We start from the raw sequence: 26491 nt of genomic DNA, 5'->3' as shown, positions 1-26491 counted from the left end.
TAAGGTAAGCTTCATGACTTTCGAAGATGAGGTGGAGAGATTAGGAGAGAAAGATAAGTGAGAGAGATAAGGTGTATCTATGATTCCGTTTAGAATAATTAAGTTTCTTATTGCAACAGTTTTAATTACTTGAGATTACTGTTCCGGATATTATTACTTTCTCCTATTATTACTATTATATACAGTGATACAAATCGCTGTACTTTGATGGCTTCTGTTTGTTGGCATATGGGCTGACTTGTACTGTCATCTTTTTTAAAGCTATAGTTATGCCAATAAAGGTTATTGGATTGGAAGGAGATGGTAGGAGAAATGACTGACACCACATAAGTGCATACAGAAGAAGAGCTAAGCACCTCCAGTTCCCAGAACAAGCCACAGAATATGTAGATACATTATGTGTTTCAAGATAAGAATAACTAGATAAGCAGAAAAGATTTTCCCCTTCAAATATGAAAAAATCTCTTCTCTGTTGTTACAGAAAATGTCCCGATTGAGTATGAGAACATTATTATAATTGATTACTATTAGCCACCTGTGCCTCCTATCTGCAGATAGCTAAATCCGTGGATTGGGGCCACACAGAGGCTAAAGTGATTTTTTCTGCACATTTGAGGGACTTTCCAGGTGTACAGAAAAATCTGAAATAAAAAAATTAAAGGGGGGTTTAAATCCCCCAAATACATTTGCGTTGTCTGCACATGTACCAGTGTGCAATATTCTGAAAACAAGACACATGCATACTGCAACACTGATGAAAACTGTGCATCTGCTTTTGTGGTTAAGTATCCTGAACATGTGAAGCCATTGTATAAAGAGGGGGAAATATCTGAAGAAATAAACAGAGGATTTCAAAGCCACTGTCATTTCTATTATTGTTCTACAGGACGGAAACTGAGGCTCAAAGACACTGACTTGCCTATGGCCAGTGAATTTGAGGATGACCTGGGTCTTGGTTCGAGAATTCCATCTTTGGTGCCAGTCAAGCAGCCTCCCTAGCTTAGCCTTTCCTTAGCCCAACTGGTCTAATTTATCATTATGACTCAAGATCTTGTGCTTCTACTTTCTGAGAATATTTCGTAAGATTTCTGTTTGTCTTCCTGCATTAAATCTGCCCTTCTTGAGACAGCCTTTTTGATTTTGGAATTTCCCAGAGGATGCAGTGCTGGTTTAGCTGAATGGGAGGAGGAGTATTTTTGCTTGGATTTTTTTTTTTTTTTTGCTTTAACACGAACATGAGCTGTTTTCTCTTTTTTCCCTGGTGCAAAAAAAAAAATCATCTAATTGATTTGCATAATTCCAACCATCTGATTCCTTCCTGGAAAACTACATTTGGGAACAAAACATGCATCTGAAATTGCTTACCAGATTTCAGAAGTGACAAACTGTGACAAATACTGCCAGGAAAGGAGGTACATTTGGAATCAGGTCTCTAAGACATGTCAGTTTAAGTTTGCAGTCCCTTCTCTCTAACGCACAACCCACATCAAAGCTCTGATTGCTCCCCCATTCCCAAGTCCCTTGGAAATAAGCGGAACTCTTTAGGTTTCAGATTCTTTGTTTGGAGCCTTCGTTTGGAGCAGTTGGGGGGTGCAGGGTTGGTCTTCCCTCCACCTCTAATGGTTCTTCAGGCTGGGTTGGGAAATTCCTGGAGATTTGGGGGTGGGGTCTGCCAAGGGTAGAGTTTAGGGCCAGAAGAGAGCTCAGCAGGGACATCATTCCATAGAGTCCACCCTGTGAAGCTAATCACTGTTATAAAGTCAGCAGTCCAGGAAGAATACCTTGGAAATCTTCACACCATCCACAAGTATTTGCTTATTCTGGCAGAGATATTTTCCCTACTCTAGCTATAGCAAAACAGAATCTTCCCTCCAACAAAAGAGCCCCTTTTTAAAGGACTCAGACTCATTTTGCGGGGAAGCAAGAATGCAGGGAGAGAGACACTACTGCTGCATTCTCCAAGCCAGCAAAATTGCCTGCTCAAGAGCCCAACAAATGAGAAATGAGTGTTTTGCTAATACTGTAATGAAAACCATGCTGAAATCATGCTATAATTTCCCTGCTTTGCATACAGACATCGTACACGGCCAACAAGGCAAAGCTACGTATGACAGATTTTTCTGGACAGTTGGATGGGTGGGGGCAGAGAAAGAGTGGAGAAAGACTAATAATATAGACAGTTATGTCATAGGCTTAGCTATTTGTATAGATGGTGAAGGAGGCTGGAAAGAATCTTTTCCCTAATGGATTCCTCTGTTGCAGTTAAGTTTTTTAATCGACAGCATATGCTTTATCTTCAGTAAGGTTTTTGGACGCAATTCCACAGGGACGAAAGCACATGGATATACCTCTGGCTAGGAAACCATACTGGAAATGAGAGGATTAAGTCATTATTCTGTAGACAGGGGCAGTTCCACTACCCTCAGCCCAACCCTTGTTGATATGTTTATTAATGACTTTGATGAAAGAAGGGGAAGAACAAACTTCTAGCTTCAGATGAGATGCTGTAGGTTAGGGGGCCCTGCCTTTGTACTCCACTGGTCTCTGGGAAAAAGAGGGTGTGACTGCACTCACACCACAGTTTCACACAAGCACAGAGCATGGTGGTACCTGTAGAAACCAACACCCTCAGAATCTCAGGTTTCATTTATTAAAAGGCAAGTTCCTAGTGCTTTTAGTTCCAAAGATATGATTGAAAATTTGTGGACAATGCTTGGTGAAATCTGAGAGAAGGAAAGCATCCAGGAACCATAAGGTGGAGCTTCAGTGACCTGCATGATTTTCTTGCCCCAGACCAGAACTAAGGGTGGAGATTAGGGTTGAGGACCTCTGGGTGGGATCTGAAGATCTCCTGGAATTACAACTGATCTCCAGACTACAGAGTTCAGTTTCTCTGGAGAAAATGGATGCTTTGGAGGACAGACTCTTTGGCATTATACCTTCCAGAGACCCCTTCCCTTCCCAAACTGTGCACTCCTCAGGCTCCACCCCCAAATCTCTAGGAATTTCCCAATCTGAAGTTGACAACTGAAAATAAAAGCCGCATAAGACCACAGATCAGCTCACCATGAAATCCTATCTAAGAGGTGAATCCATGAAGATGCCTTATACCAAGTAAGAGCTGAATCCATGAAGATGCCTTATACCAAGTCAGACCCTTGATGTACCAAGGTCAGTAATGGCCACTCTTGACTCTCAGCAAATCTCCAGGGTCTGAAGGAGTGGCCTTTCACATCACCTGCTACCTGACTCTTTTAGCTGGGGATGATGGGGATTGAACCTAGGACCTTCTGCATACAAAGCAGGTGGTCCACCACTGAGCCACAGCCCCTCTGGCTGAAAATACAGACACGCCTAGTGGTGAACGAAATGCCTGCTCAGCTGCCGCTCTTCCTCTTCCACCAGTTCATCAGGCTGCCAGCCTGCCTTTTACTCTCTTTTTTTAAAATGAAGAACTAGTTAGACATCCATGCATATATCTATTCATTAATCCTTTAATGCCAGTTTTAAAAGGAAATTATCTTTAAAACTGTAGCACTTCCCTCTGCATCTTCAGTACTCTCTCTCTCTCTCATGATAGAATTTTAAATGTTACAAAGTGGATTCTCCCTGACCTTCTTCCTCCCTGTATCAATAATCTTAAATCAATACAACTCTATGACCTGGGGGGGAAAAACCTCACCATTTTCTGCTGCCTCTCAGTGGGACTAATCTAAGCATGGCTTCATTTCACTTTCCTTGGATGTGATCAGAGGGTGGGAAACGTCATCAAAAGAATTGACCTGCACGATGCAGCCTGCATACGGTTCCTATCGGTTCCTAAGTGAATTAACTCTGCTTTTTAAGCCGGCTGCAGCCAAGAGTTGCAACACCCCTTCAAGAATGTAGGAATGGAACCAGCCCAAAATACTGCTGGTAGAACTGAGCACAGCCCAAGGGCAACACAAGGAGTGCACTCGTTTTCACCAGGAAAAAATTTTAGTGCAGTATCTTCATGGATACTTTTTAGCAGAGTCAAATGAGGCAGTGGACGCCTGGAGGCAGTAACAGGCTAGGTGAGGACTAATAAACTGAAGCTCAGTGTGGTAAGAAATTTTAGAAATATAGAAGGTTTGGGTTTAAAATGAACCAAATAGTTTATAAAATCCATGTACCTGCCTCTGTCATTGCTAGCAAAACAGCAGACAGCCTTGGCCTGTTTCATTGAACCAAACCCCATGATTCTTTGCAAACCAAACCCCATGATTCTTTGCAAACCCTGTTCCAAGCAAATCTCTTTCTTGGTCAACATTTCATTCCCAGAAAATCTCCACAGGTGTGAGACTTATAATAACCAGCAATAAAAGGGCAGCTGAACAGGAAAGGCCATTTGGGCAGTTGGCAGACTTCAATCCAAAAGACAAACTAACTTCCTGAGATACAGAGAGTTCACACACACCCCATCTCAGAAATAACATCAAAGGACAGTTTATTTCCCATGACTGGGAAACACCAGGTGAAAACAATGACACTGTATTGATCCTGTGGAATGTGAACTTTTGTTGTGTAAGACCCAAGGACGCAATTTCCTGCAAGACAATTTCAACTTCTAAATGTTAATTTACAATTGTAAATTAAGGGACCTCTTTGATCATGTGGTACAAATACTGGTCCAATCCAACAGACCTTCGCTGGCTCATAGTAGGAGTCAGCCCGAGAGGCCTCTCGTTCTTTGCATGCCTTGGGGTGGGATAGGACTTTGCTTGCATGTTTATCTTTCTGTGCATTTACTATCAATATTTAGGAGATAGAATTCTACTGTATTGGCAAGCTGGCATAGCGTCTTGCTGGTCACCTTGCCAGATAAATCTTTGAATGTTTTTCTTTTAATAAAGATAAGTTTTACTTTAAGAAGAGACCTTTGAGTGTCTCTGCCAGTGCTGAGCGGTTTCCAAGCTTACACCTCTGCCTTTGGTAAGGAGGCAACACTCAGGGGACACGAACCAGAGGGGGAGTGTGGGGACACATTTTTCTTACAACACTCAGAAGACCTAAGAATGAAGTGCTGTTGGTCATAACAGGGCTGATCAAGAACTGAGATACAGCCCGTAGGCAGGGCTGCACTTTCGGGTCTGATCTGCAGCTCAAGGATGTTGCTTAATCCATATATCTACAGAGGAAAATACGCATTTAATCTGTGGAGCGTAGAACCTTTAACCAGGTTTAGGAAAACCTTAAGTCTTCCTTGGAAAGCAAGTTCCAGCCACAGGAATCCATGTTCTGGTCATCTCCACTGTGCTCTACGTGGGGCTGCTGATGGTTCAGAAACTGCAATTAGTGCAAAATGCAGGAGCAAATACTAACGATAAGGAACATACCCTACCAGAACACCAGGGGATGCCAATTTGTGTTCACATTGGTTCATAGACCTATAAAGCCCTAAACATTCTGTGAATGAGCCACCTAAAGAACTCCTTACTCAACATGTGTGTCTGCCTAATAGTTATGTTCTTCAGAGGCCTTGTTCCATGTGCCTCCATCAGGGCCACCAAGAAGATTTATGGTGTCTGTAGCAGGAGAGATGCTGGAAGCCCTGTCCCTATTCCCCCTACAAGGAACCACGCACATATCTGCAGGGCTGGGAGACCAATGTGAGAATTCTCGTACACAGGGTCCAGATGCAAGAATGCTCCCTACTGACTCTGCCATGCCTCGGAAACAACCTGGCTTTCTCTCCAGAAGCAAGGATGGTGATACAAAACTCCTCATTAGCAGGTAAGCAAAGCAGAACCATTTCACAATTACTACAAGACCCTCATCATTCAGAGACTGGTAAAAGTCACCCACAATTGTATTTATTTTGGTCCAATAAGACATCCAGCCTGTTTTTACTCTCACTGTGCCATCATCACAACCATTAAGTCATTACATTTCCACACATTTTGTCATTCATGGTGAATGGATCCCCCACAAATGGCAAAGGTCTACTATAACATATTCATTAAAAACATATGTAACAAAGTTTGGAACTAAAGAACAAAATAAGAAAAGCAAAATCAGAGACATGTCTTACAAGGGGATCTGGGGGAACAGTTTCACATGAACAGGAGCCCTTATTCTATGGATGCCTGGGACAAATAGCTCATTTGTAACCTGCTCTGGGCAATTCAAGTCCCCACCCTCTGAGTGAAGTGCATGGCTGGTAAGGGACGGCACCTAGACGATGGAACAATTTCTTCCTGGCACCAAACAGCCTCCCAACTTCAGGTTAAAACTTTTCAGTTTGCTGAAGGATTTGAGTGTTGTTTAGTTATGTGGTGCTTTTTTGATTCTTGTCTTTTGTACCAGCTGGTGCTGTTCTTTTTGTTTGTTTTGTACAGTGCTGCAACTTGCCATTTTACATTTATATTCTTATTTATTTACTACCATTGCTGGATCTAAACTGATTTTATTGTATCAGTTTTTTATTTGATATTGTATATTTTATAATTGGATTTTTATTACTGGAAACTGCCTCAGGATTTTTCTTTAAATTAAGAACACAGTACATAAATATATGGTGGATAAGTCCATCAGAGGCCAGTTTGGTGTAGCGGTTAAGTGCGCAGACTCTAATCCGGGAGAACCGGGTTTGATTCCCCACTCCTCCACTTGCAGCTGCTGGATGACCTTGGGCAAGCCATAGTTCTGTTAGGACTGTTCTCTCAAGGACAGTTCCCTCAGAGCTCTCTCAGTCCCACCTACCTCACAGGGTGTCTGTTGTGGGGAGGGGAAGGGAAAGGAGTTTGTAAGCCGCTCTGAGACTCCGAGTAAAGGGCGGGGTATAAATCCAATCTCTTCTTCTTCTAAAGGGAACCTCCAAATTGAGAGGCAGCAATGCTAAGAGGAAATGTAAGGGAAGGCCTTGGCCTCTATGCCCTGGTTGGCCACTGTGTGAAACAGGATGCTAGACTAGATGGGCCATTTGTCTGATCTATTCAATAGAGTCTCTATTCTTTTCTCTGCTGGTCCTCAGTTTTTGCACAAGGGTTTCATTACTTAGGCCCCTGCCACACGGCAGGGAAAACACCCGGCAAAGCGCGGCCAAATAGGGCCGCACCAAAAAAGAGACGCGCGGGCGGGATCCCACGGATCCTGTGCACCGCGCGCCGTTGCTCCCTGGCACGATCAGATGCCAGGGAGGTAGGGACGCTCGGGAGGGGGAGGCTGCCGAACTGCGCATGCTCACGCATGCGCAGTTCTGCTGGGGGCTGGGGATGCGCCGGCGGCAAGACACGCCGCCGATCCCACGGCCAGCAATGATACGGACCAAACGGATGAACCACCTAGGTAGGTGGTTCAGTTTTGAAGCGCTTCATCGGGGGAAGGGCCGGATCGGAGATGGGAGCGCAACGCCAGCCAGATGTTGACGTGGGATCGCGCCCGTTTGCTGCGCTTCCAATCTGGCCCACTCCCAGCCCAAAACGCCTCGTATGAACAGGGCCTTAGTTTAATTATGTGTGCATGTTAAGTGCCATCAAGTCGCTTCTGACTTATGGCAACGCTATGGATTAATGACCTCCAAAACATCTTATCATTAACAACCTTGCTCAGGTCTCAGAAACTCAGAGCTGTGGCTTTCTTTATTGAGTTAATTCATCTCAGGTTGGGTCTTCCTCTTTTCCTGCTGCCTTCAACTTCTTCTAGCATTATTGTCTTTTCCAGGGACTCTTGCCTTCTGGTAATGGGGCCAAAGTATAATAGTCATTTTAGCCTCTAGTGAGAGTTCAGGCTGGATTTGACCTAGAACCCATTTATTTTTTTTCTTTTTGGCTGTTCACAGTATCTGTAAAACTCTCCTCCAAAACCATGTTTCAAATGATGGGCACGAACCAAAAAATTCCAGTTCAGGTGGTTCATGAACTGAACCCGGCTAAAAATGCCCAAACTGAACCAACCAGTGCAGATCCCCCTTTCTCCTGGCTGTGGCAGGAGAAAAGGGGGGGGATTGCCTGGGAAGGGTTAAATGGCTGGCAGCCATTTAGCCTGCCCATTTTACTCCCCCTGCTTCGAAGGACCCATTTTGCTTCCACCTGCTTCAAAACACTTCAAAGGATGGGTGGACCCACCTGCTATTAGCAGGAGGAAGCAAAATGGAGTGCTGAGATGGGTTGCAGCCATTTCAGCGCTCTGTTTTGCTTCCCCCACTTCAGTTTGGTGGCTCCGAACTGGGCTAAGTTTGTGCCGAATTTAGGCTCGTGAACCGGTTTGTGCCCATCCCAGTCCCTTAGTTCAAACGGTTACACAGTTTAATAGAAGTCAGCACAGCTCCTGCTATTTTGACCTGGCAACGAATTCCCAAGACAGTTGTTTAATTTCAGAAGTCAGTTCCAAATCCTCTACATAGTAACTCAAACAGCGCAAGGCACAAGTTTACAAGAAGCCAGCTGTATTCTCAGGAAATTACTGGGATTGATTTAACATATTCCAGAAGTGTTACATGAGGTTAAAAATCCAGAAGTCAATGTCAACACTCTGCCCACTTGCTGTGGTGCTCTTGATTTTACAGCCCAATCCTATGCATTTTTACTTAATTCGATCATGCTTATTCCCAGGTCAGTATGCAGCCTCACAGTGATTACCTAAGCAGTTACACCAGAGGTCCCCAGTGTGATCCCCATAGATGCCACAGCACCCACTAACATATTTCCTGGTATAGACCAAGTGTTTTCAGAAAGTAGCATAATGCATTAGCATATGCCACACCCCCTGACATCACCGGAAGTGTGTCATAAGGCCACACACCTCACCCACAAAGGTCCCGGCGGTGGACCTGCAAGGCCGGCAGGAGTGCGAGGAAGCCCCGCGAAGGCCCTCCCTGGCCCCAGGCAGGCAGGGGTGGGGAGAGGCAGGGAGGAAGCAACTTACCCTCCCTCTTATCCTGCCTCCTCCTGGCTGAATGAGGGCCGGAAGCGGGGCGGCCGGAAGCAGGGGGCGGGGCTTCGTCATGTGCCCTGCCCCCCGTACCTCACCCGGGGGAACTGCGATCCCCCGCGATCCCCCCCGAAATGACCTCTGCTTAGGTGGCAGCTGCAGTGCTCCCTCTAAGCTGTGGAGTCTTGTGAGCAAAAATTCTGCTTTGTGAGCTACTGGCATTAAGGTTGTGAGCAAGCGATTCGGCTACTGCATAAATTAGCTTGCTCTGGAGCCATCCTTCCTGAGCTAAGGCAAAAAATGTATGAGCTGAAGGCTAAAAAACTGTGAGCTAGCTCACACTAACTCAGCTTAGAGGGAACACTGGCTGCCACCACAGGGCTGGTTTTATTCTCTCTCTCCTCTTTCCCAATGTACTTTTAAAGTACCCATCTTCTCCTGTACACTTGGACTTCCTCTTTGTGTGTGTGTGGCTCTGCCTCCTGTAGCAGCCATTTTGGACTTATAAGGGTATAATTCTGCTTTGGATGGCACTGTCAGCATCTTATTTTAATCATGTTATGCTCATTATGATGTTCATTTGTAAGATTTACCTTCAAAGAAGGCCTTGATAAAATTGACAAAATTGGCAAGGGGATTTCACGCATCCCTAAATTGCCACTGAATTCTGCCAGAAGTGAATCAGGAGTGGGTTTGGTTGGTCATGTTTGGGTAAGATGACCGAAGGGCATATTATAAGAAATGAAGGCATCCTGCTGCTGCAGCCCTGTGTTAAGGCCACCCTGTTGCATTTCTCTGTCCAGCAACCAATTACATGCAGCAGGTGCAGAGAAATACCCAGGATAGCAGCATCAGAGTGTGAGGTAAATTATACTCCATCCTTTTAATATTTTTGGGATTGTGCTATTTTATTTTAGGATTCTGTACACGACCTCAAAAGGCAAGAGAAGCGGAATAAAAAAACTGGTTTCAATTAAACAAATTCCTACACAGAGCCAGGCTCTCTCCTGCCCTTCAGCTGACAAATTTGGGACTTTCATGCAATAGCCCTGAGATTTCAGGAGCTGCTTCCTCACAGACATTTCCTGTTCATTTCAGATCAGCCAGATAGAATCTAAACAGCTTTGGTGCACTGCCATTAATTCTCGGGAAACACCAACCACCTCCAACTCCAAGAAGACTTGATATGTTGTCCAGCTCAAGGCCAGAAGTGAGTGTTAAAAAACAGTGGCTTGGCCTTCTGATTGAATGTATTTTTTAAAAATATACTGATCAAAAGCAGATCATGTCCCAAGTTAGAACTGGATGATTACTCTTTGATATTAATATACCGAGGCAATATTGTCCCTTGGCCTTGTTGGGATTTATAGAGTTTAGGAATCTCTGCCCAGTAGGATGTGCTGCAAGAGATACTGGGGCCGCTCTGGAGCCAGGCATGTAGCTGAAGCTGACAGAGCTGGCATGTCCAGAGAAACCACTCATGCCAATCCAGGACACGTCCTGCCACTGGGCAGAGTGGGCACCCAGTTCAGAGACCTAGCTAATTGCAGGAAGAAACTGAGCAGCCAGCAGCAAGCCCGTGCCAGCTGCAAGTTTCAGGAGATGCCTAGCAGAAGTCCCAGCGCATGTGCTGACTGGGTGCCTTTCATTCACCACTCCCAGCTGGAATCTGGCCAGGATTCATGCTCTAATGAAAGACAGCCTGCTTGGAAGAGCATCCTTGCTCTCAAATCCATCATGTCAAAAAATAAATGGATTCACCATGTTGGTTCAACAGTAGAATTCAAAATTATTCAAATTCCTCCTGCCCAGAGCCATGATAATCCAAAATGCTGATTGCAACAAGCAATCAGTTATTATTTGGAATAATTATTTATAATAGTGGCATCAGTGAACACAGCCAGAGCAGCAAAAAACAAAACACATCTCAGGGAAATTATGATTTAAATTAAGAAAGGGAGAAACACTGGGGGAAAGGGAAAGGAAAGTAACCATGGATGAATGCACACAAAGGTGGTTATGCAGTTTCAGGTAAGGATCAGGATTGAGGGGATTCTCGGAAAAGGTGAGTTTGGAGGGGGAGGTTGATAGAAGTAAGAGAGGTGGCAACCCGTATGTCTTCCAGGAGGAAATTCCAAGCATAAAAGAGGCAGCAGGGTACATTTAAAGGGTGAAGAACCATTCAAGTGGCTGACAGGCTGCGATCACACAAATAAGAAGAAGAGGAGGAGGAGGAGATTGGATTTAAACCCCGCCCTTCACTTGGAGTCTCAGAGTGGCTTCCTTTCCCTTCCCCTTCTCACAACAGACACCCTGTGAGGTAGGTGGGGCTGAGAGAGCTCTTTCCAGAACTGTCCTTGAGAGAACAGCTCTGACCAGAACTATGGCTTGCCCAAGGTCATCCAGCAGCTGCAAGTGGAGGAATGGGGAATCAAACCCGGTTCTCCCAGGTTAGAGTCCGCACACTTAACCACTACACCAAACTAAATAATCCACTTTCAGTGCACTTTCCAACTGGACTTTTACTGTGTGAACTGGCGAAATCCAGTTGGAAAGTGGCTTGAAAGTAGATTATTTAGCGTGTGTGATCTCAACATGACAGTGCAAACTTAATCAAAGTTATATCCTTCTAAGCCCAGGATTTAGAATGGTTTAACTCTGTTTAGGATTGCTCCATCAGGTGATAGTTAATATAGCTAACTCATTAACTAGACAACAGGCAACACACATGGACCCCACAACCAGCTATTTTGTGCTGCCGAGAAGATTCCTGTCCAGACATCCCACTGTTACAGCAGGATGCTGCGTCCTCCAAAAGATCCACAGTAAGGCTGCAGTCACACATGCTAAATAATCCACTTTCAATGCACTTTCCAATTGGATTTTTACTGTGTGAACTGGCAAAATCCAGTTTGAAAGTAGATTGCAAGTGGATTATTTAGTGTGTGTGACCACAGCCTAAGTTAGGGACAGTATTGCTGGCACCTGGCTCACCCACTCTTGAACTAGGATTTGCCCATGCAGATGCTGCTCTGAGTTGATACAACCAACACTTTTAGCCTTCAGCCACACATTGTGCTGGGCAGCTGAAAGCTCCTTAGCTGCCATTCTGAGCATCAAAAGATCCATCCAGAGCTCATTGCCACATCTTGGCTGTTTACATTAACTCACAGTTCTCTGCCTGCTGAAATCACCCCATTTTGGCTAGATCCGCTTTGTGAATATTTTTTTGGCACATGGCAAGTCACATCCTGGATATGTGTTGAAGCCTTCACATGATGGGGTCAATCATCACACCCAGGGGTCATTTCGTAGAAAAAGAGCTAGGGGAACTCATTAGCATAACTCATTAGCATATGCCACACCCCCTGACATCAGGGGCCTGGCGGTGGACCTGCAAGGCCAGCGGGAGTGCGAGGAAGCCCCGCAAAGGCCCTCCCTGGCCCCAGGCAGGCAGGGGTGGGGAGAGGCGGGGAGGAAGCAACTTACCCTCCCTCTTCTCCTGCTTCCTCCTGGCTGAATGAGGGCCGGAAGTGGGGCGGCCGGAAGCAGGGGGCGGGGCTTCGTCATGTGCCCCGCCCCCCTGCACCTCACCCGGGGGAACTGCGTTCGCCCGCGTTCCTCCCCCGAAATGACCTCTGATCACACCTCTAACTGGCATAAAACTTATTCCTTTACGGTGTCCTGCGTGTTTACTCTTAGGCTGAAGACCAAGGTAACATAAAAAGAAAGCTCTTGGGGGGTGTTTCCTGAGTTATAAGGTGACGCTAGGTTCTGTCCAACAACACAGTTATAACAGCAGGTGAGTATACTACTAGCGTCAAACATGGGCTCAGCCATTATCCTTGGTCTTCCCACCCCCATGCTTCAGGCTGGCTGCCTACTTTTTTATTTTTAAAAGTCCCATAGGGGTGTTCATACACATGACTTTTAATTCGTCACCTTGTCCTGGTGACATCATGGAGGCCGGCCCAATCAGTGCCATGAACACCTACCTTCTGTAGGAAACTTGCAGCAAAATGTGCATCGGTATGACAGGTAGGGGCATATGTCACTCTGTGTGTATATACAAGAAGGGCTTCCTAAGGACCTGAACTGGATGCTGTACATATCTTCATGTTCTGCACAAAGATTATAAAGATCTGTGTTGCCCTCAAACAGTATCGAACACCTCCTCAAGACGACCCACAGCCACTTCCTTGACCACAGCTGGCCCTGAGCTCTTTTGCTTGCCAAACAACAAACACAGTCAAGCATCACCCACCCAAGGGTGCAGCAGCCAGAACCAGCCACTTACTGAGAATGACCGTCTCATTGATTCGGAAGCTGCAGAGGACTCTGTCGACATTACGGGCGTGCCGGAATCCATTTCCTGTCACGACTACCTGGAATGATTCTGAAACCCAAGAAAAAGAATTCTCACCATATTTTTATTTGTACGTTTTTAAAAATAGAAAAATAAAAAGCCATGAAAAATTGTGTCTTCAACACAATTCAAATCTCGGAGAAAGAAAAGTTTTAAACTAACATTACAGACCTCGAAAACACTCATAAACATTTATATTGATTCTTTTTCTATAAATCAATAAACATGGCAATAATTTTCTCTCTTTTGCCTTCCATTTTTTATTTCCCCTAATTCAGTAGTTTGTGACCTTTGCACCACATGCCAAACCTTAGCAATCCATTCTTTTTTTAACTGGACTTTTCTCCAAGTTAACCACCCATTAAGGTTTTTTAAAAAAATTTCTTTGCAAATGCAATTTTAGCATTACTCCAGAAATCAAAGATTGTGTTTCAGCAGAATCTTATCTAATATGCCTAATGAAACCATTAATGTTCATGAAATAATTAGCTGCTAATTGGTTCATTTTTTGTAAAAACTTGGCTTACTATTACTGCATTTTAAGATGTTTGCACACATATAGATTATGTCCATGGGAGGATAATTAGATCTCCTGCATTTGTATTTATTGCCTTTATCTATTTTGTTCAACCTATGAGAGTAAAGCGCAACATCTTACAGAAACTTTCGTTCATATTATTAGTGGAAATAAATGCAAATCTTTAATGAAGATTTTAAAGCAATTCATTGATGGAGAACGCCAACATAGTGTAGAGGTTAGAGACTCAGATTAGCATCTGGGACATCTGGACTTAAATCCTCACACTACCATGAAGCTTGCTGGATAACTTTGGGCCAATCATATTTTCTCTTAGTCTAACCCTACTTCACAGGGTTGTTGTAAAAATAAAATGGGGGAAGGGTGAACTGCTCAGAGGACAGATAGAATAAAAATGTAATAGATAATGTTTGTTCCAAGTGCCTTTCCGCATAGATTTTTAAAGTTATTTTTGAACATTCTGCAAAGCAGTCCCAGATGCGACACAGCTGTTATACAGCTTGAATTTTTAAAGTTTGCAAATCTGAATTTTATAATACACGCTTGTTTCTGCTCATCTTCATTTGCATAATTAGCAAGAAGCACATGTCACATTTACTTTTCTGCTCTTCTGCCTAGAATCCTAGAGATCTGAGGGGGTTTGCAAGAAGGAGCTAGGGGTGCAATGTTGAAAGGGGACCCCATTTCTTGCACTTTTAAAAGTTAGCACAATCTGTCTGGGGGGAGGGGTTCCCAGTTCTCCAAGTTCCATGTCTCTATCTGCAATTGTACAGACATTTTAAAAGACACAAACCTCCAAACTAACCCTGTAGAGTGGTGGGCTGAGGTGTTCCCCCCAATGCCTTTTCAAGTGCTGAAATGCACATACCCCTGACCATTTCAGCATTTGAAAAGGCACAGCAACAAGAGAACAGGTTCAGGCCCTGGCAGCATTTTTAACGCCCTTTAAAATGGTGGCAGTGTCCAAGGGTCAAACCCCCTGGCTGCCATCACACCTAGTTTGGCCCTGAATCTCCCTACTGCTTGGGAAGCATGACAGTAACTAATGATCAGCCTGCCTCACTTAGGACAACACCACAAAGCCATCAATACTGGGCCTTCTGGCTGCAGCTGTACAGATCTAGAGGACTGCACTACACTGAAAGAAAAATAGCTGCAAAATGGCAAGACTAAAAGCACTCAAGAAAACTTTCAAGGGCGAGATTAACAAATGCAATCCTAAAAACACCTTCTTGGGAATAAGCCCTGAATAGACATGCTTCTGAGTAGACATGCTTAGAATTGTTCTCCACACTTTCTATTCTCGAACACATATAATTAAGCATATTGAAATCAACAGGCAATCAGGAGACAGCAGGGTTATCACTTTAAACGTCTTTTGCAGTGACCCCATTTTCTGCTGAATCAACAATTTCCCTGGCACTTAGCAGACGCCACCCACTCATTGCCTCTGTTAGCACATGCCTCAGGGGGCTGCTGCTCTGTAGCTGTGCAAAGAATACAAGTTGACTCAGGAATCTGGGCTTTGCTCCAAGCCTCAATTTCTTTTGTCCTAGAAGGATCAGCTTCACACCATCCAGGCAAATCTATCCCTGCAGGCCGGTGAGCTCAGTCGAGGAAGCATGCAAAGTAACAGGGAAGTGGAAGGTGCTCCATCAACAGAGGCAAGCGGGGGAAAAAACAGCCTTCGTCTGTGTCTGTGCAAGTTTTGTAGAGATCTGAGTGCCCTTCTAGGACAACTGGTTTGGGGAAGTGACTGCCAGCGCTTCAAGGCGGAAGCCCCTTGACAGAACGCTTCTAACCAGGGAACCTGGTGATCAGGAGGAGCCAATCACCTCCCCTCCTATATAAACCCCAGGGTTTGCAGTTGCTTCCCAGGGCCTTACGGTTACTCACACAGAGAAGCAATTTTGATGCTCCTCAGTTCCTCCCAGTCTATCCCTCACTCTGCTGATGCACTTGTGTACACTGCACTAATCAACATTGCTTTGCAGTAAATGCCTAACAGTAAACCTCTGCCTAAATGCTGAAACTTCTCAAAAGCGTAGTGCAATTGCTGGACCAGTACCAAAACACAGCCAATGAAACTGGGTCACACATGCCTAGCACAGCCCATGATTTCTCTGGACTTGGTACTAGTACCAAAGCACAGCCAATGAAACTGGGTCACAGATGCCTAGCACAGCCCATGATTTCTCTGGACTTGGTGTTTGACAAAGGAGGCTTCAAGATTAAGCAGAAGCCTGTATAAGAAGAGGGAGGGGTTGCCGGGCAGCCTGGGATATCTTGCTGAGGAGGGGCAATGGTTTAGTGGCAGAACATATCTTGGCATGCAGAAGGTCGCAGTTTCAAGTGGAACATGTTCTTGGCATGCAGAAGGTCGCAGTTTCAATCCCCGGTATCTCCAGTTGAAAGGACCAGCCAGTAGGTGATGTGAAAGACCCTGGAGAGCCACTGCCAGTCTGAGTAGACAAACCTGACCTTGCCAGACTGATGGTCTGATTCAGAATCAGGCAGCTTCATGTGTTCATTGCCTGGTCCTATTCAAGATGAGGGAGCTGATCTCAAGCCTCGACAGGATCTGGATCCCCACTCGGGGCAACAGGAAGGTTGGGACAACGAAGCGAAGCGTCATAAGACTCCTCAGTCCAAGCATGGCTTTTGCTGAGTCAACATCTCCTTCGGAAACCTGCTCATGCTCAAGTCCTGCACTTGGACAGTGCCGGTGCTGATGACCCTCCAAGCTCTTGACTGCCTCCCAGGTTGCCAGTCCTTTGGACAGCTCCCTGTACTGATCCCTGCTCAGTCACCAGCCCCCATTCCTACTCCCTGGACAGATGGACTGACAACTGCTGCTAGGTTGGAAATCTTACGACCTGCAGAATTATGCATGACCCATTAATGTGTGCAAGCCATCACCTGATGTTCAAGTAAATTTGACCATTTAAAAAATGCACTTCAGTATCTGAAAAGGTGTGGGGGTGGACAAGATTGCCTGGTCATGCCACACTGTGGGCCTAATCAGGATCAGGCTCTCAGAGCATTTTTCAGTCAAATTCTTCCCTAAAACAATGGTGGCAGCACAGGTCAAATGCATGGCCACTGTAACGCCTAGTTGGGACCTCAGTTTCATCAATCTAGTAGGTGGTGATATGTTTAAAGAAGTCCTGACAAAGGAACCAGAAGCTGGGACATCAAGACCCGCCTACAATCTGCAGTCCATGGAGATCCCTTGTTTTCATCCAAAGTGAAAATGGTCCCAGCATTTTTGTACCAGAAGCACAACAGTATAATTGCAATGACTTCAGTGTAGTAAGCAGGACGAAAGCAATTCCACCAAGCTGGGCAAGACAAAGTCATCAGAAGGCAATTTTCTTCTCTTCTTCCATGAAACCCTTCCCCTCTTGGCTGTTATTTATTTATTTACTTCACTTATACCTCTCCTTTCTTCCCAAGGGGTACCCAAAGTGGCTTACGTCATTTTCCTCTCCTCCATTTTATCCTCACAACAACCCTGTGAGGTAGGTTAGGCTGAGAGCGTATCATTGGCCTAAGGTCACCCAGAGAGCTTCCATGGTAGAGTGGGGATTCGAACCCGGGACTCTCAGATCCTAGTCTGAGACTTTAACCACTACACCACACTGGCTCTCCAGTGCATCGCTTCCAAATGCACAGAGCCCTAAGCACAAAAAGGCATTTCCACAAGGCTCAGTGGAGTCTTTCAACTCCCCCTGGCTATTGGCCAGGTATGTATACTGCTGAGGCACCATTATATGCCTATTATTTATAATGTGAAATCTGTTAGGACCTCCCCAGGGCCATACACATTCATTATTCCCACTCCATACACATTCATTATTCCCACCCCATTCACAATGAGAGGAGCAAGGAAGGAGATACATGAGCTTATGTCCCGCCTCCAGTCTGTTCCCAAGGGGGAAATATTTGAATGAGCCAGAGGCAAGATGCGGGACTGGAATATAACTCTTTGTGGATTTGGAGGTAAAAAATGAGGCATATGGGGAGTGGGGAAAGGATGCAAAAGGGGTTCTTGAATGACAAACATATTCAGCAAATGGGCATTCTTGAATCTGACAGACGATTTTTGAGATTCCATAGCCTTTCAGGTCCCACAGTAAAAACTATAACACATTCCTAATATAGATCAAATCAAGATCACTTCTTAGAAGCAGACATACAACAAATGGAATTTTCTAGCATTTCATGCCAAGTTCCATCTGGAAAATTTCCCAAGGAAAGCAGGAAGATGGCTGACTCCAGCATCTGCATTCCCTCAGGGATCAAGAGAGAAGCGCATGCATACGAGGCAATGAGTGCTGGAAGAATCTGGTTTAAACTTACCTCCTGCGCAGATACTAGAAGGTTTTGCAGCCAGAATTTCAATGCAAGATTTCTTCAAAATCTAGAGGTTGCAGGGGAGGGGGAGGGGGGGAGAAAAATATTCTTGATGACATTGTTCAGTAAGATACAGAGTTCTGTTTATACAGCAAAATCATACTCAGGCTAAGGAAACGGCACAGGTAGACACACACCCCCACCCCCTGTTTTCATGTGTTGCTCTCACAGCAACAATTTTAGCCTCTTTGTGTGGCAAAAACATTTGGCAAAATCCTTCTAGGACTAAGGCAAGAAGTGTCTTACCTCCTCAAAAAATACCCATGTTAGGCAGGCACTTGGAATGCCACGGACCATTTGCCAGCTACTCTCCCAGCCCATTTGCTTCCCAAGGCAGGGAAGGATGGCGGCTTGGGATTCATGATTGGATAATGTACTCTCAATGCATCTGGTGATAGTAAGGCATCCTCTTTCCATGCATCCCAAGCCGCCATCCTTTCCTCCCGTGGGAAGCTAATGGGAAATCCAGTTTCCAACAACTGTACAATGAATTGGGAATGCATTATTCAACGTGTGCAAAAACAGCCCATGTCTCACCCAGCCGATAGGTTAGAATTACTCTGCTGTCACTAATTACCCTTGAGATTCTGTTGAACAGGCAACTTTACTAGCCTGGATATAAACCTGTGGTAAAGTACACCTTGTCTGAGGTGCCAGCTCGAAAGCTGACTAGACTATTCATCTTAACATGTATAAAAGGTCACCCATAAGCTGGTTCTGTGTGGGAGGCCTATAGAGACAGCTAGATACACCCCTAGATCTATGACAACATTCCTAGGACAGTAACATTAGTGTGAGGCAGCCAGTGTAGGAAGCAGATTTGGGGGCAACCAACTATATGTTGTTTAGTATATAAATGTATTTTTGCACATAAGGGATCTTCACCGAAACAGGGGGAGAAAAACAGTTCAGACATCCCTGCCTCCACCATTCCAAATCTCTCCCTCTAGAAATATTACAGGTTCATTCATCAGAAATAATTTATGGTTTGTTTGAATGTAGTGCTTAAGCCAGATCTACAAGCAAATACTTATACCCAGTGCTTATATTAAAAAAACAACAACAACTTGTGACAAATTCTCTTTTCCAAGAGAAAAGAAGGGGAAAGGACCAATAATATAACAGCCATTGCCTCTCAGTTTACCTAAATACCTGCCTGCAAAAGGTGTAGATGGAATTAGGCCCACTATATCGTCTTAAAAGTCTCCAGAGATGAAAAGAGGCTCAGGGCCTGGACATGCACCAAGGAACTTAGAAAAACACAAGCCTATGTTCTTCTAACCAACTGACACCGTAGGAAGTAAAGGTAGAACCTGGAAGAGAGCAACAGAGGAGTCCAGTCCAGACACAGGAAAACAGGAGCTGCCAGAGATAAAAAGCAAGCAAGAGAGAAAAATAAAGAAAGTAGGAGTCACAGAAATGAGCCTTGCAAAAGAAGGGTGTAACACAGGGAAGAAGAGAGACCACTACATTGCGACACAGTATTCAAAATATGTGTATATTTTTATGTGAACGCAAACACCAACAAAGCCCTTCATGGCCTCAGACCCACATATCTGCAGGACCGTCTCTCCTGCTATGCTCTGATGTGACAGCTGCATTTATCTGAGCAAAGCTTTCTAAAGGTATCACCCTGCAAGTGGGTAAGATCAATAGCGGCCTGTAGATGTGCACCTTGCAGAATAGCCAAGGAGGTCAGCAAGGCTCCCACACTTCGGTCATTCCACAGACTGTATAGAACTGAATTGTTCAGGAAGGCATTTTTATAAGGGGTATACAACTTTAGTATAATTGAATAGTTCTGGAGGACACTTTTTATAAAAGGAGAACTGTAGCCTTTTAAAGTTTTTAGTGTATGTATTATCTTGCTGTAGAAAAGAGCCAGAGTCCAGTAGCACCTTAAAGACTAACAAAATATGTGGCAGGATATGAGCTTTCGTGAGTCACTGCTCACTTCATCAGAACAATGACTCACAAAAGCTCATACCCTGCCACATATTTTGTTAGTCTAAGGAGCTACTGGACTCTTGCTCTTTTCTACTGCTACAGGCAGACTAACATGAACATAAGAACATAAGAGACGCCAATGTTGGATCAGGCCAAAGGCCCATCCAGTCCAACACACTGTCACACAGTGGCCAAAAATACCAGGTGCAATCAGGAGGTCCACCACTGGGGCCAGGACATTAGAAGCCCTCCCACTGTTGACACACACCCCCCAAGCACCAAGAAGACAGAGCATCACTTGCCCCAGAGTCCCTATCTATACCTTGTGGCTAATAGCCACTGATGGACCTCTGCTCCATATGCTTATCTAATTCCCTTTTGAAACCATCCATGCTTGTAGCTGCCACCACTTCCTGTGGCAGTGGCTACCCATTTTGTATTATCCTGCTGTCACTCTTCTGTTTCCTACTTGTAATTCTGTTTTCTGCATTATTTATAATATATCATGACTGACACCTTTTTCTTTTTTGCATTTCCCCCTAACGTTTGTAATCCTGGCCTCATTGCATCGTTTATTGGTATGCTGTCTGATGACATTGGTTTTATGCCATGTGATCCATCTTGAATCTAAGCATGGAATACAAGATATAAATGATTATTGTTATTTCAGTGTAGGGACAAATTTCAGATTTTGGTTGATCTATTACTGAGGTACACACCCTAGAAGACAGAATGGTGGCTTTCTGGGCATTAGCGATCTATCTGTCTATCTAGCAACCACCTGGTGGTACCTAGAGTGCCACTTCTCTGGAGTTCCCAATGTCATGGTGAGGCCTGGAATTCTCTTTGAATTACAGCTGATCTCCAGACAGATAGGGACTTCAACAGTGTATAATGCCATAGAGTCCACCTTCCAAAGCAGCCATTTTCTCCAGGTCAACTGATCTCTGTCACCTGGAGATCAGTTATAATCCCAGGAGATCTCCAGCCACCACCTGGAGGGTGAGGAATTCCAAAAACAACATCTGTGACAAAAATAACGAAGAGTCAATAAAGATATGTTGCAAAAATATTTACTGTAGTAATTTCTGTAGAAATTTTTCTTCTATTATCGCTCACATGCTAACAAATACTGTGCAATGAACAATTCGTTTCACAATATTTGGGCCCCGTTCACACGGAGCATTTGCTGTGCTGAAGGCACGATTGAACCGCGGATTTTCCGGGCACGATCACACCGGAACATCTGGGAGGAGTAGCGCATCCGTGGCGAACCCATGGCGTCCCGCCGAAATCCGTGGCGAACCCAAGGCGTCCCGCCGAAGATGCGCATTTAAAAAGTACCTGGGATGACCTACTGGCAAATGGTTTGCCACGGGCTGCATGCGGACTCCCTGGGTGTGATCGCGCCGATGCGCAGCTTTCTCCCCCGTCGTCCTTTGCCGCGGGGAAGCCACCATCATGTCTGATCGCATAATAGTGCATCAAAATGCAATGGTACAAATAGCCGTGCTTCCCCCCGCGTTTTCCAGCACGTCTGACCAGGGTCTTGCTTTATCTGAGCGTATAGCAATCCCAATTCTTATCAATCACTACTCATCAACTCCTAAAGGAAACATTCCATGTTGACTCTCTAATAACAGAACCCAAGGTCTTCACAATGTATTAGCTGGATTCTCAAAGCCAAACATAAAGTCTCCACTGCTAATCGCTGTTTCCTTCAGGAGTTTATAAGTAGTGATTGATAAGAATTGGGATTACTACACGCTCAGATAAAGCAAATATTGTGAAACGAATTGTTCATTGCGCTTGTCGTCCTGCTTCTTCTGTCCCTCCCTCCCCCTTTAAAAATCACTGGTAGCAGGAATATCACTGTAATGTTTTAACACTCTAGCAACATATTTATGAATAACACTTAAACAAAAAATTAAAAGCCAGCTGAAGTGGGGGAGGGAAAGGTAAGTGTGAGGGAAAATAAAGATGGATCTGGCAGAAGGGAAATCCATCTTTCTCCTTCTTGTTTATTCTTTCCCCAAAACCACATTGGATTTGATCTTCCAAGGAAGGGAAACAGCAGAACTGGGGGGAAACCTGGAAATCTGGCTAATGTATGACAGTGTGATCTGGAAGCTCAGATAAAAACTGCTGCCATTTGAAGGGGGAGAGAAAAGCAAGAGATCCATGTGGAAGTTACGTGTGTTATTTCTTGCTATGTGGCAACTTTCCTCTCCTAACCTTCCCATCATGAGACTGACCCTTCTCTGCCCTGATTGCTGCTATTAAACTTAGCAGCAGCCAACCAAACCCTAGCTCGGTTCTAAATAAAGCTGCCCAAGCTTGAGATTTTCTGATTTATCACACACAAATACAGGCAACAGAGCAGGACAAGGAGAAAGAGAAACTCTTCTGGAATTCATTAAGAACAGCTGCAAAGAGAATGGCGGCTGGAGAACCAAATCTCCTTTAAAACTGCAGAACACCCGATGGTCCAGCATAATTTGGCACACAATTCAGGCTGGATGAAAAGTTAGGAAAGCTAGGAGTATAGACTGGGGTCCAGTTTGCACTGCAAGGAACCACACTAAGTGTTCTGCGGTCCTCCTGTTCAGATATCTCCTACTCTTATAATTGTTCACCAGCAGAGATCAGGAGCAGGTCTTGGACATGCATGAGCCCTCACCATACAACTGAACTGGAAGATCGCATGTTTATTTGAACGCAGGATCTCCCTGACCTTGTCAGATTAAACTTACTTTGAATGGGTTTAAAATATAGAGTTGAGAAGGATCAAGTGATCATAAAAGCATACCGGTTCATTCAGCTTTTCTGTACAATGAGGGGGCAGGGACGAGCAAGCAGGAAAGGGGACATTCCTAACATCACAACAGGTACAGCCCCAAGTGGGGTGCAAAATGATGGTGGAAGAAGCACAGGCTAGAAGCAATTCATCTCGCTGACTTGATTACTGTGTCCCTTGGGGAGGACAAAACGATACTATTAACAACTGGGTTTCCAGATACCAACCAGCTTCTGTGTTCTAAACAGAGCACATTTTCCACGAGCTGCCAGACAGAAACAAGATTGTACTCCGCAACAAAAGATGCTCTCTTATTCAGATAAAATGGACAAATGCAAATGCTTTCCCCGCTACTTCTCTCATACTCCAACTCATTTCCAGAAGGCTCAATGGCACAGCACATCCCCTATTTAAAAGCTCAGACAGCAGTATTATACACATCTAAATCATACTCAGAACTGGTTTAATTGTACAGTAGCTTGCACAGTTAAACCCCTCCCCACCCGGTTCTCTTAGAGTTGCCAGCCTCCAGGTTGATCACCCAGAATCACGACCAGTCTCCAGTAAACAGAGACAAGTTCTCCTTGAGAAAATGGTGGCTTCTGTGGGCAGACTCCATGGCAACACTTCTCTGCTGAACTCCCTCCTCTCCCCAAACTCCACTCTCCCTAGGCACCACCCACAAATCTCCACAAATTTTTCAAACTGGAATTGGCAACCCTAGACCCACTACAAATATTTCCAGCCCTGCTGCTTGTTCAGGATACTTCATCAACAACAGTGAATTTGGGCGCAGAAAACTATCAACATCATTGACATCCAAAGACCTCCTTATAAATGACTCTCCATTCTTTGCTCTGGGCAAATAATTCCCTGGAGTCTCCAGCGGAATGTCTGTCTTGTACCCTTCTCCATTTCTTCTCCAGCTCAGACCCTGTTACTACTTTCTCCACAAGAGGCATCGCAGACTGTAGATAAATGTAGTTTTTGGCTGCAGTGATTCTAATTTTACAAAGACGTAAAATGAACACAATAGCAAGTAATACTTACAGAGTCTATGATCCCCTGGAGTGCTTCAAAGCCATCATTCACAGGGAAGACATGATCCTTGCTGTCAGCGATCCGTGCCAGCTGGCGTAACAGCAAAGACAGTTTGGTAAGTCAGCCAATAAACAATGACTTCAGGATGGCTTTCTACAAAGCTTGGTCCAGTATCAAGTATGCTAAAGCTTCGGCCAGTTTTAAGCAGTGCTGAAGGAAATATAATCAAGGGATGCATATGCACCCTGTTGCCCCACTTCCATATGCTGACCAAACAGACTTTGCAGGTTTTTGAATCTCTATAAAAACCTGGGAAGTCTGTTTTAACCAGAGACAAAAGTGGGGCAGGAAGGGGGTGGGAAAGCACACATTCTACAAGCAATGGTGATTCTGCCACACCACCTAACTCTCGGTCTCCAGCCTTAACAGATCCTCACCCATCTGTCTTCTTTAACTACCTGTATCAACCAACTAAGGTTGGGGTGTCAGCTCCCAATGCTCAACACTGCACCACTGACACTGGCCTCAACTGTCAAGGTGTGCTCCTGGACTCCTCCTTATCAATGGAAGTTCAGGTAGCACATGTTGCCAGGCTGGCATTCTTCCAACTTCACCAGGTCAGGCAATTTCCCCCCTACCTCTCTAGCCTCAACCGTGACCCAGTGGTCCATGCAACAGTCACCTCAAGACTGGATTACTGTAACTCATTCTACATGGGGCTGCCCTTGAAGCAGATCCAGAAATTACAGCTTGCCCAGAATGCAGCAGTGCAGGTACTTACAGGTACCCCAATGACTGCACACATCCGACCTGTGCTCCGCCAGCTGCACTGGCTCCAAGTTGAATACCAAATTCGCTTCAAGGTTTTGGTTCTGACCTTTAAAGCCCTTAACAGTCAGAGACCAACATACCTGTGGGACTGCCTAACCCCCTATGCCAGTGGTGGCGAACCTATGGCACGGGTGCCAGAGGTGGCACTCAGACCCCTCTCTGTGGGCACGCGTGCCATCGCCCCAGCCAGGCCCAGACCATCATTAAAGTGTCGAATTCTCTGCCAAATAATTTTAAGTAAATGAAAGCATTTGGGATTGCTTTCCTTACTTTGTTTGGATCATCTTAAGTTAATGTATGAGTTGTTTTTTCTAAAGTAAAACCTCAGTATTCAGGTTAAATTGCCGTTTTGGCACTTTGCGATAAATAAGTGGGTTTTGGGTCGCAGTTTGGGCACTCGGTCTCTAAAAGGTTCGCCATCACTGCCCTATGCCTCCCAAAGAGCTTTACGCTTGGGAGATCAAAACTTACTGGCAATCCCTGGCCCAAGAGATGTCCAGCTGTCCTCAACTAGGGCCAGGGCCTTTTCAGCCCTGGCTCGGGCCTGGTGGAACTCTCTACCTAGTAACTCCTCCTTATCTCCTTGTTCAGTTCTGCAGAGTGTGCAAAATGGAGATATTCCGCCAGACCTCCAGTTGAAGACAGCAACAGTTCTTTACCATGGCTTCCAACTGGCCCTACCAATCCAAGCATGTGATCCACCCTGTGGATGGAGCGAAGCTATATGTACACCACCTATTATTTGGAGGAATTATACTGTTTTATCTGTTTTAACTATTGTTTTTTGATTTATTGTTCTTAATTGTTCATGTTTAATTCATGAGATTTAATTCTGGGGAGGGCAGTTTATAAATTTAATAAATAATAGTAATAACTGCCTTGGGCTTTTTCCCTTTTATTCTGTACTCTGCATTATTCATATTGTCTTCAGATTCTGCAGTCCTAGTCCTATGGCATTATTCACTGGATGCCTTGTGCTGTATGGCGGAATTGTTGTTATCCTGCAATCTGCCTTGAGTCTCAGATCGAAAGGTGGGCTATAAATAAAGTCAGCAAATAAAGAAAGAAACAGTCTGTGCTGGAGATCCATGGTAGAAGATGATTAAGGTCGTTCACGAGGTTAATATCAGACTCCATAGAGTGGGAGCCTGGGTTTTCAAAGACAATTGTTCTGGGGGCCTGCCTCTCTTATTTTGGCACCTATGCGGCTTCTTTAGATTCCCTTCTTTTTTTGCCTCTCTGCCATCTGAATTCCCCACTCCACACAATTTCTTGTTTCCCAACTCCTTGCTGTTCCCTTTCTCCTGTATGCAATCCTGTTTAAGAGCCAATCTGTTAATTAGCAAATAAAAACTGTTCCTTGCTGCTGGGTCCCTTTTCATTTATAAAAACAAGTATTCTGGACCAGCTTGCCAAGTGGTATTAAAAAGGAGCCACATGATATGAACAAGAAAGAAACATTTGCTATGCATCAAAAGCAAATCACAGCACTGAAGACAGGGCAAAGTTCTTTTTGTAAGACCCTCACGTAATTTTTTAAGAACACCACCTCTTTCCCTTTTGTCTAATAACTGTGCATCCAAAGGGTTCTATATATCTGATAAAAAGCATTCAATTATTGTCAGGGGTTATTATTCAAATTATCCACATAAGTATTTTAAAA

The 26491-nt window shown here is 44.7% G+C and overlaps 1 protein-coding gene across 1 annotated transcript in view; it reads right to left on the bottom strand.

Annotated features, from left to right (window-relative positions):
* Positions 1-26491, bottom strand: part of ANTXR1 (anthrax toxin receptor 1) — a 181989-nt gene that overhangs the window by 103361 nt on the left and 52137 nt on the right. Inside the window, exons 8-10 of the mRNA XM_015421095.1 lie at positions 24007-24087; positions 18159-18219; positions 13190-13288 (exon numbers count right to left, since the gene is read on the bottom strand). Of these exons, the coding sequence (XP_015276581.1) occupies positions 13190-13288; positions 18159-18219; positions 24007-24087 (241 nt within the window). The remainder of the gene's footprint in view (positions 1-13189; positions 13289-18158; positions 18220-24006; positions 24088-26491) is intronic.

The sequence above is a fragment of the Gekko japonicus genome, unplaced genomic scaffold (genome assembly GCF_001447785.1).
Source record: "Gekko japonicus isolate JY-2015 unplaced genomic scaffold, Gekko_japonicus_V1.1 scaffold13, whole genome shotgun sequence".
Classification (NCBI taxonomy): Eukaryota; Metazoa; Chordata; class Lepidosauria; order Squamata; family Gekkonidae; genus Gekko; species Gekko japonicus.
The sequence above is the reverse complement of the archived record's forward strand: the minus strand, read 5'-3'. Positions and strand labels throughout refer to the sequence as shown.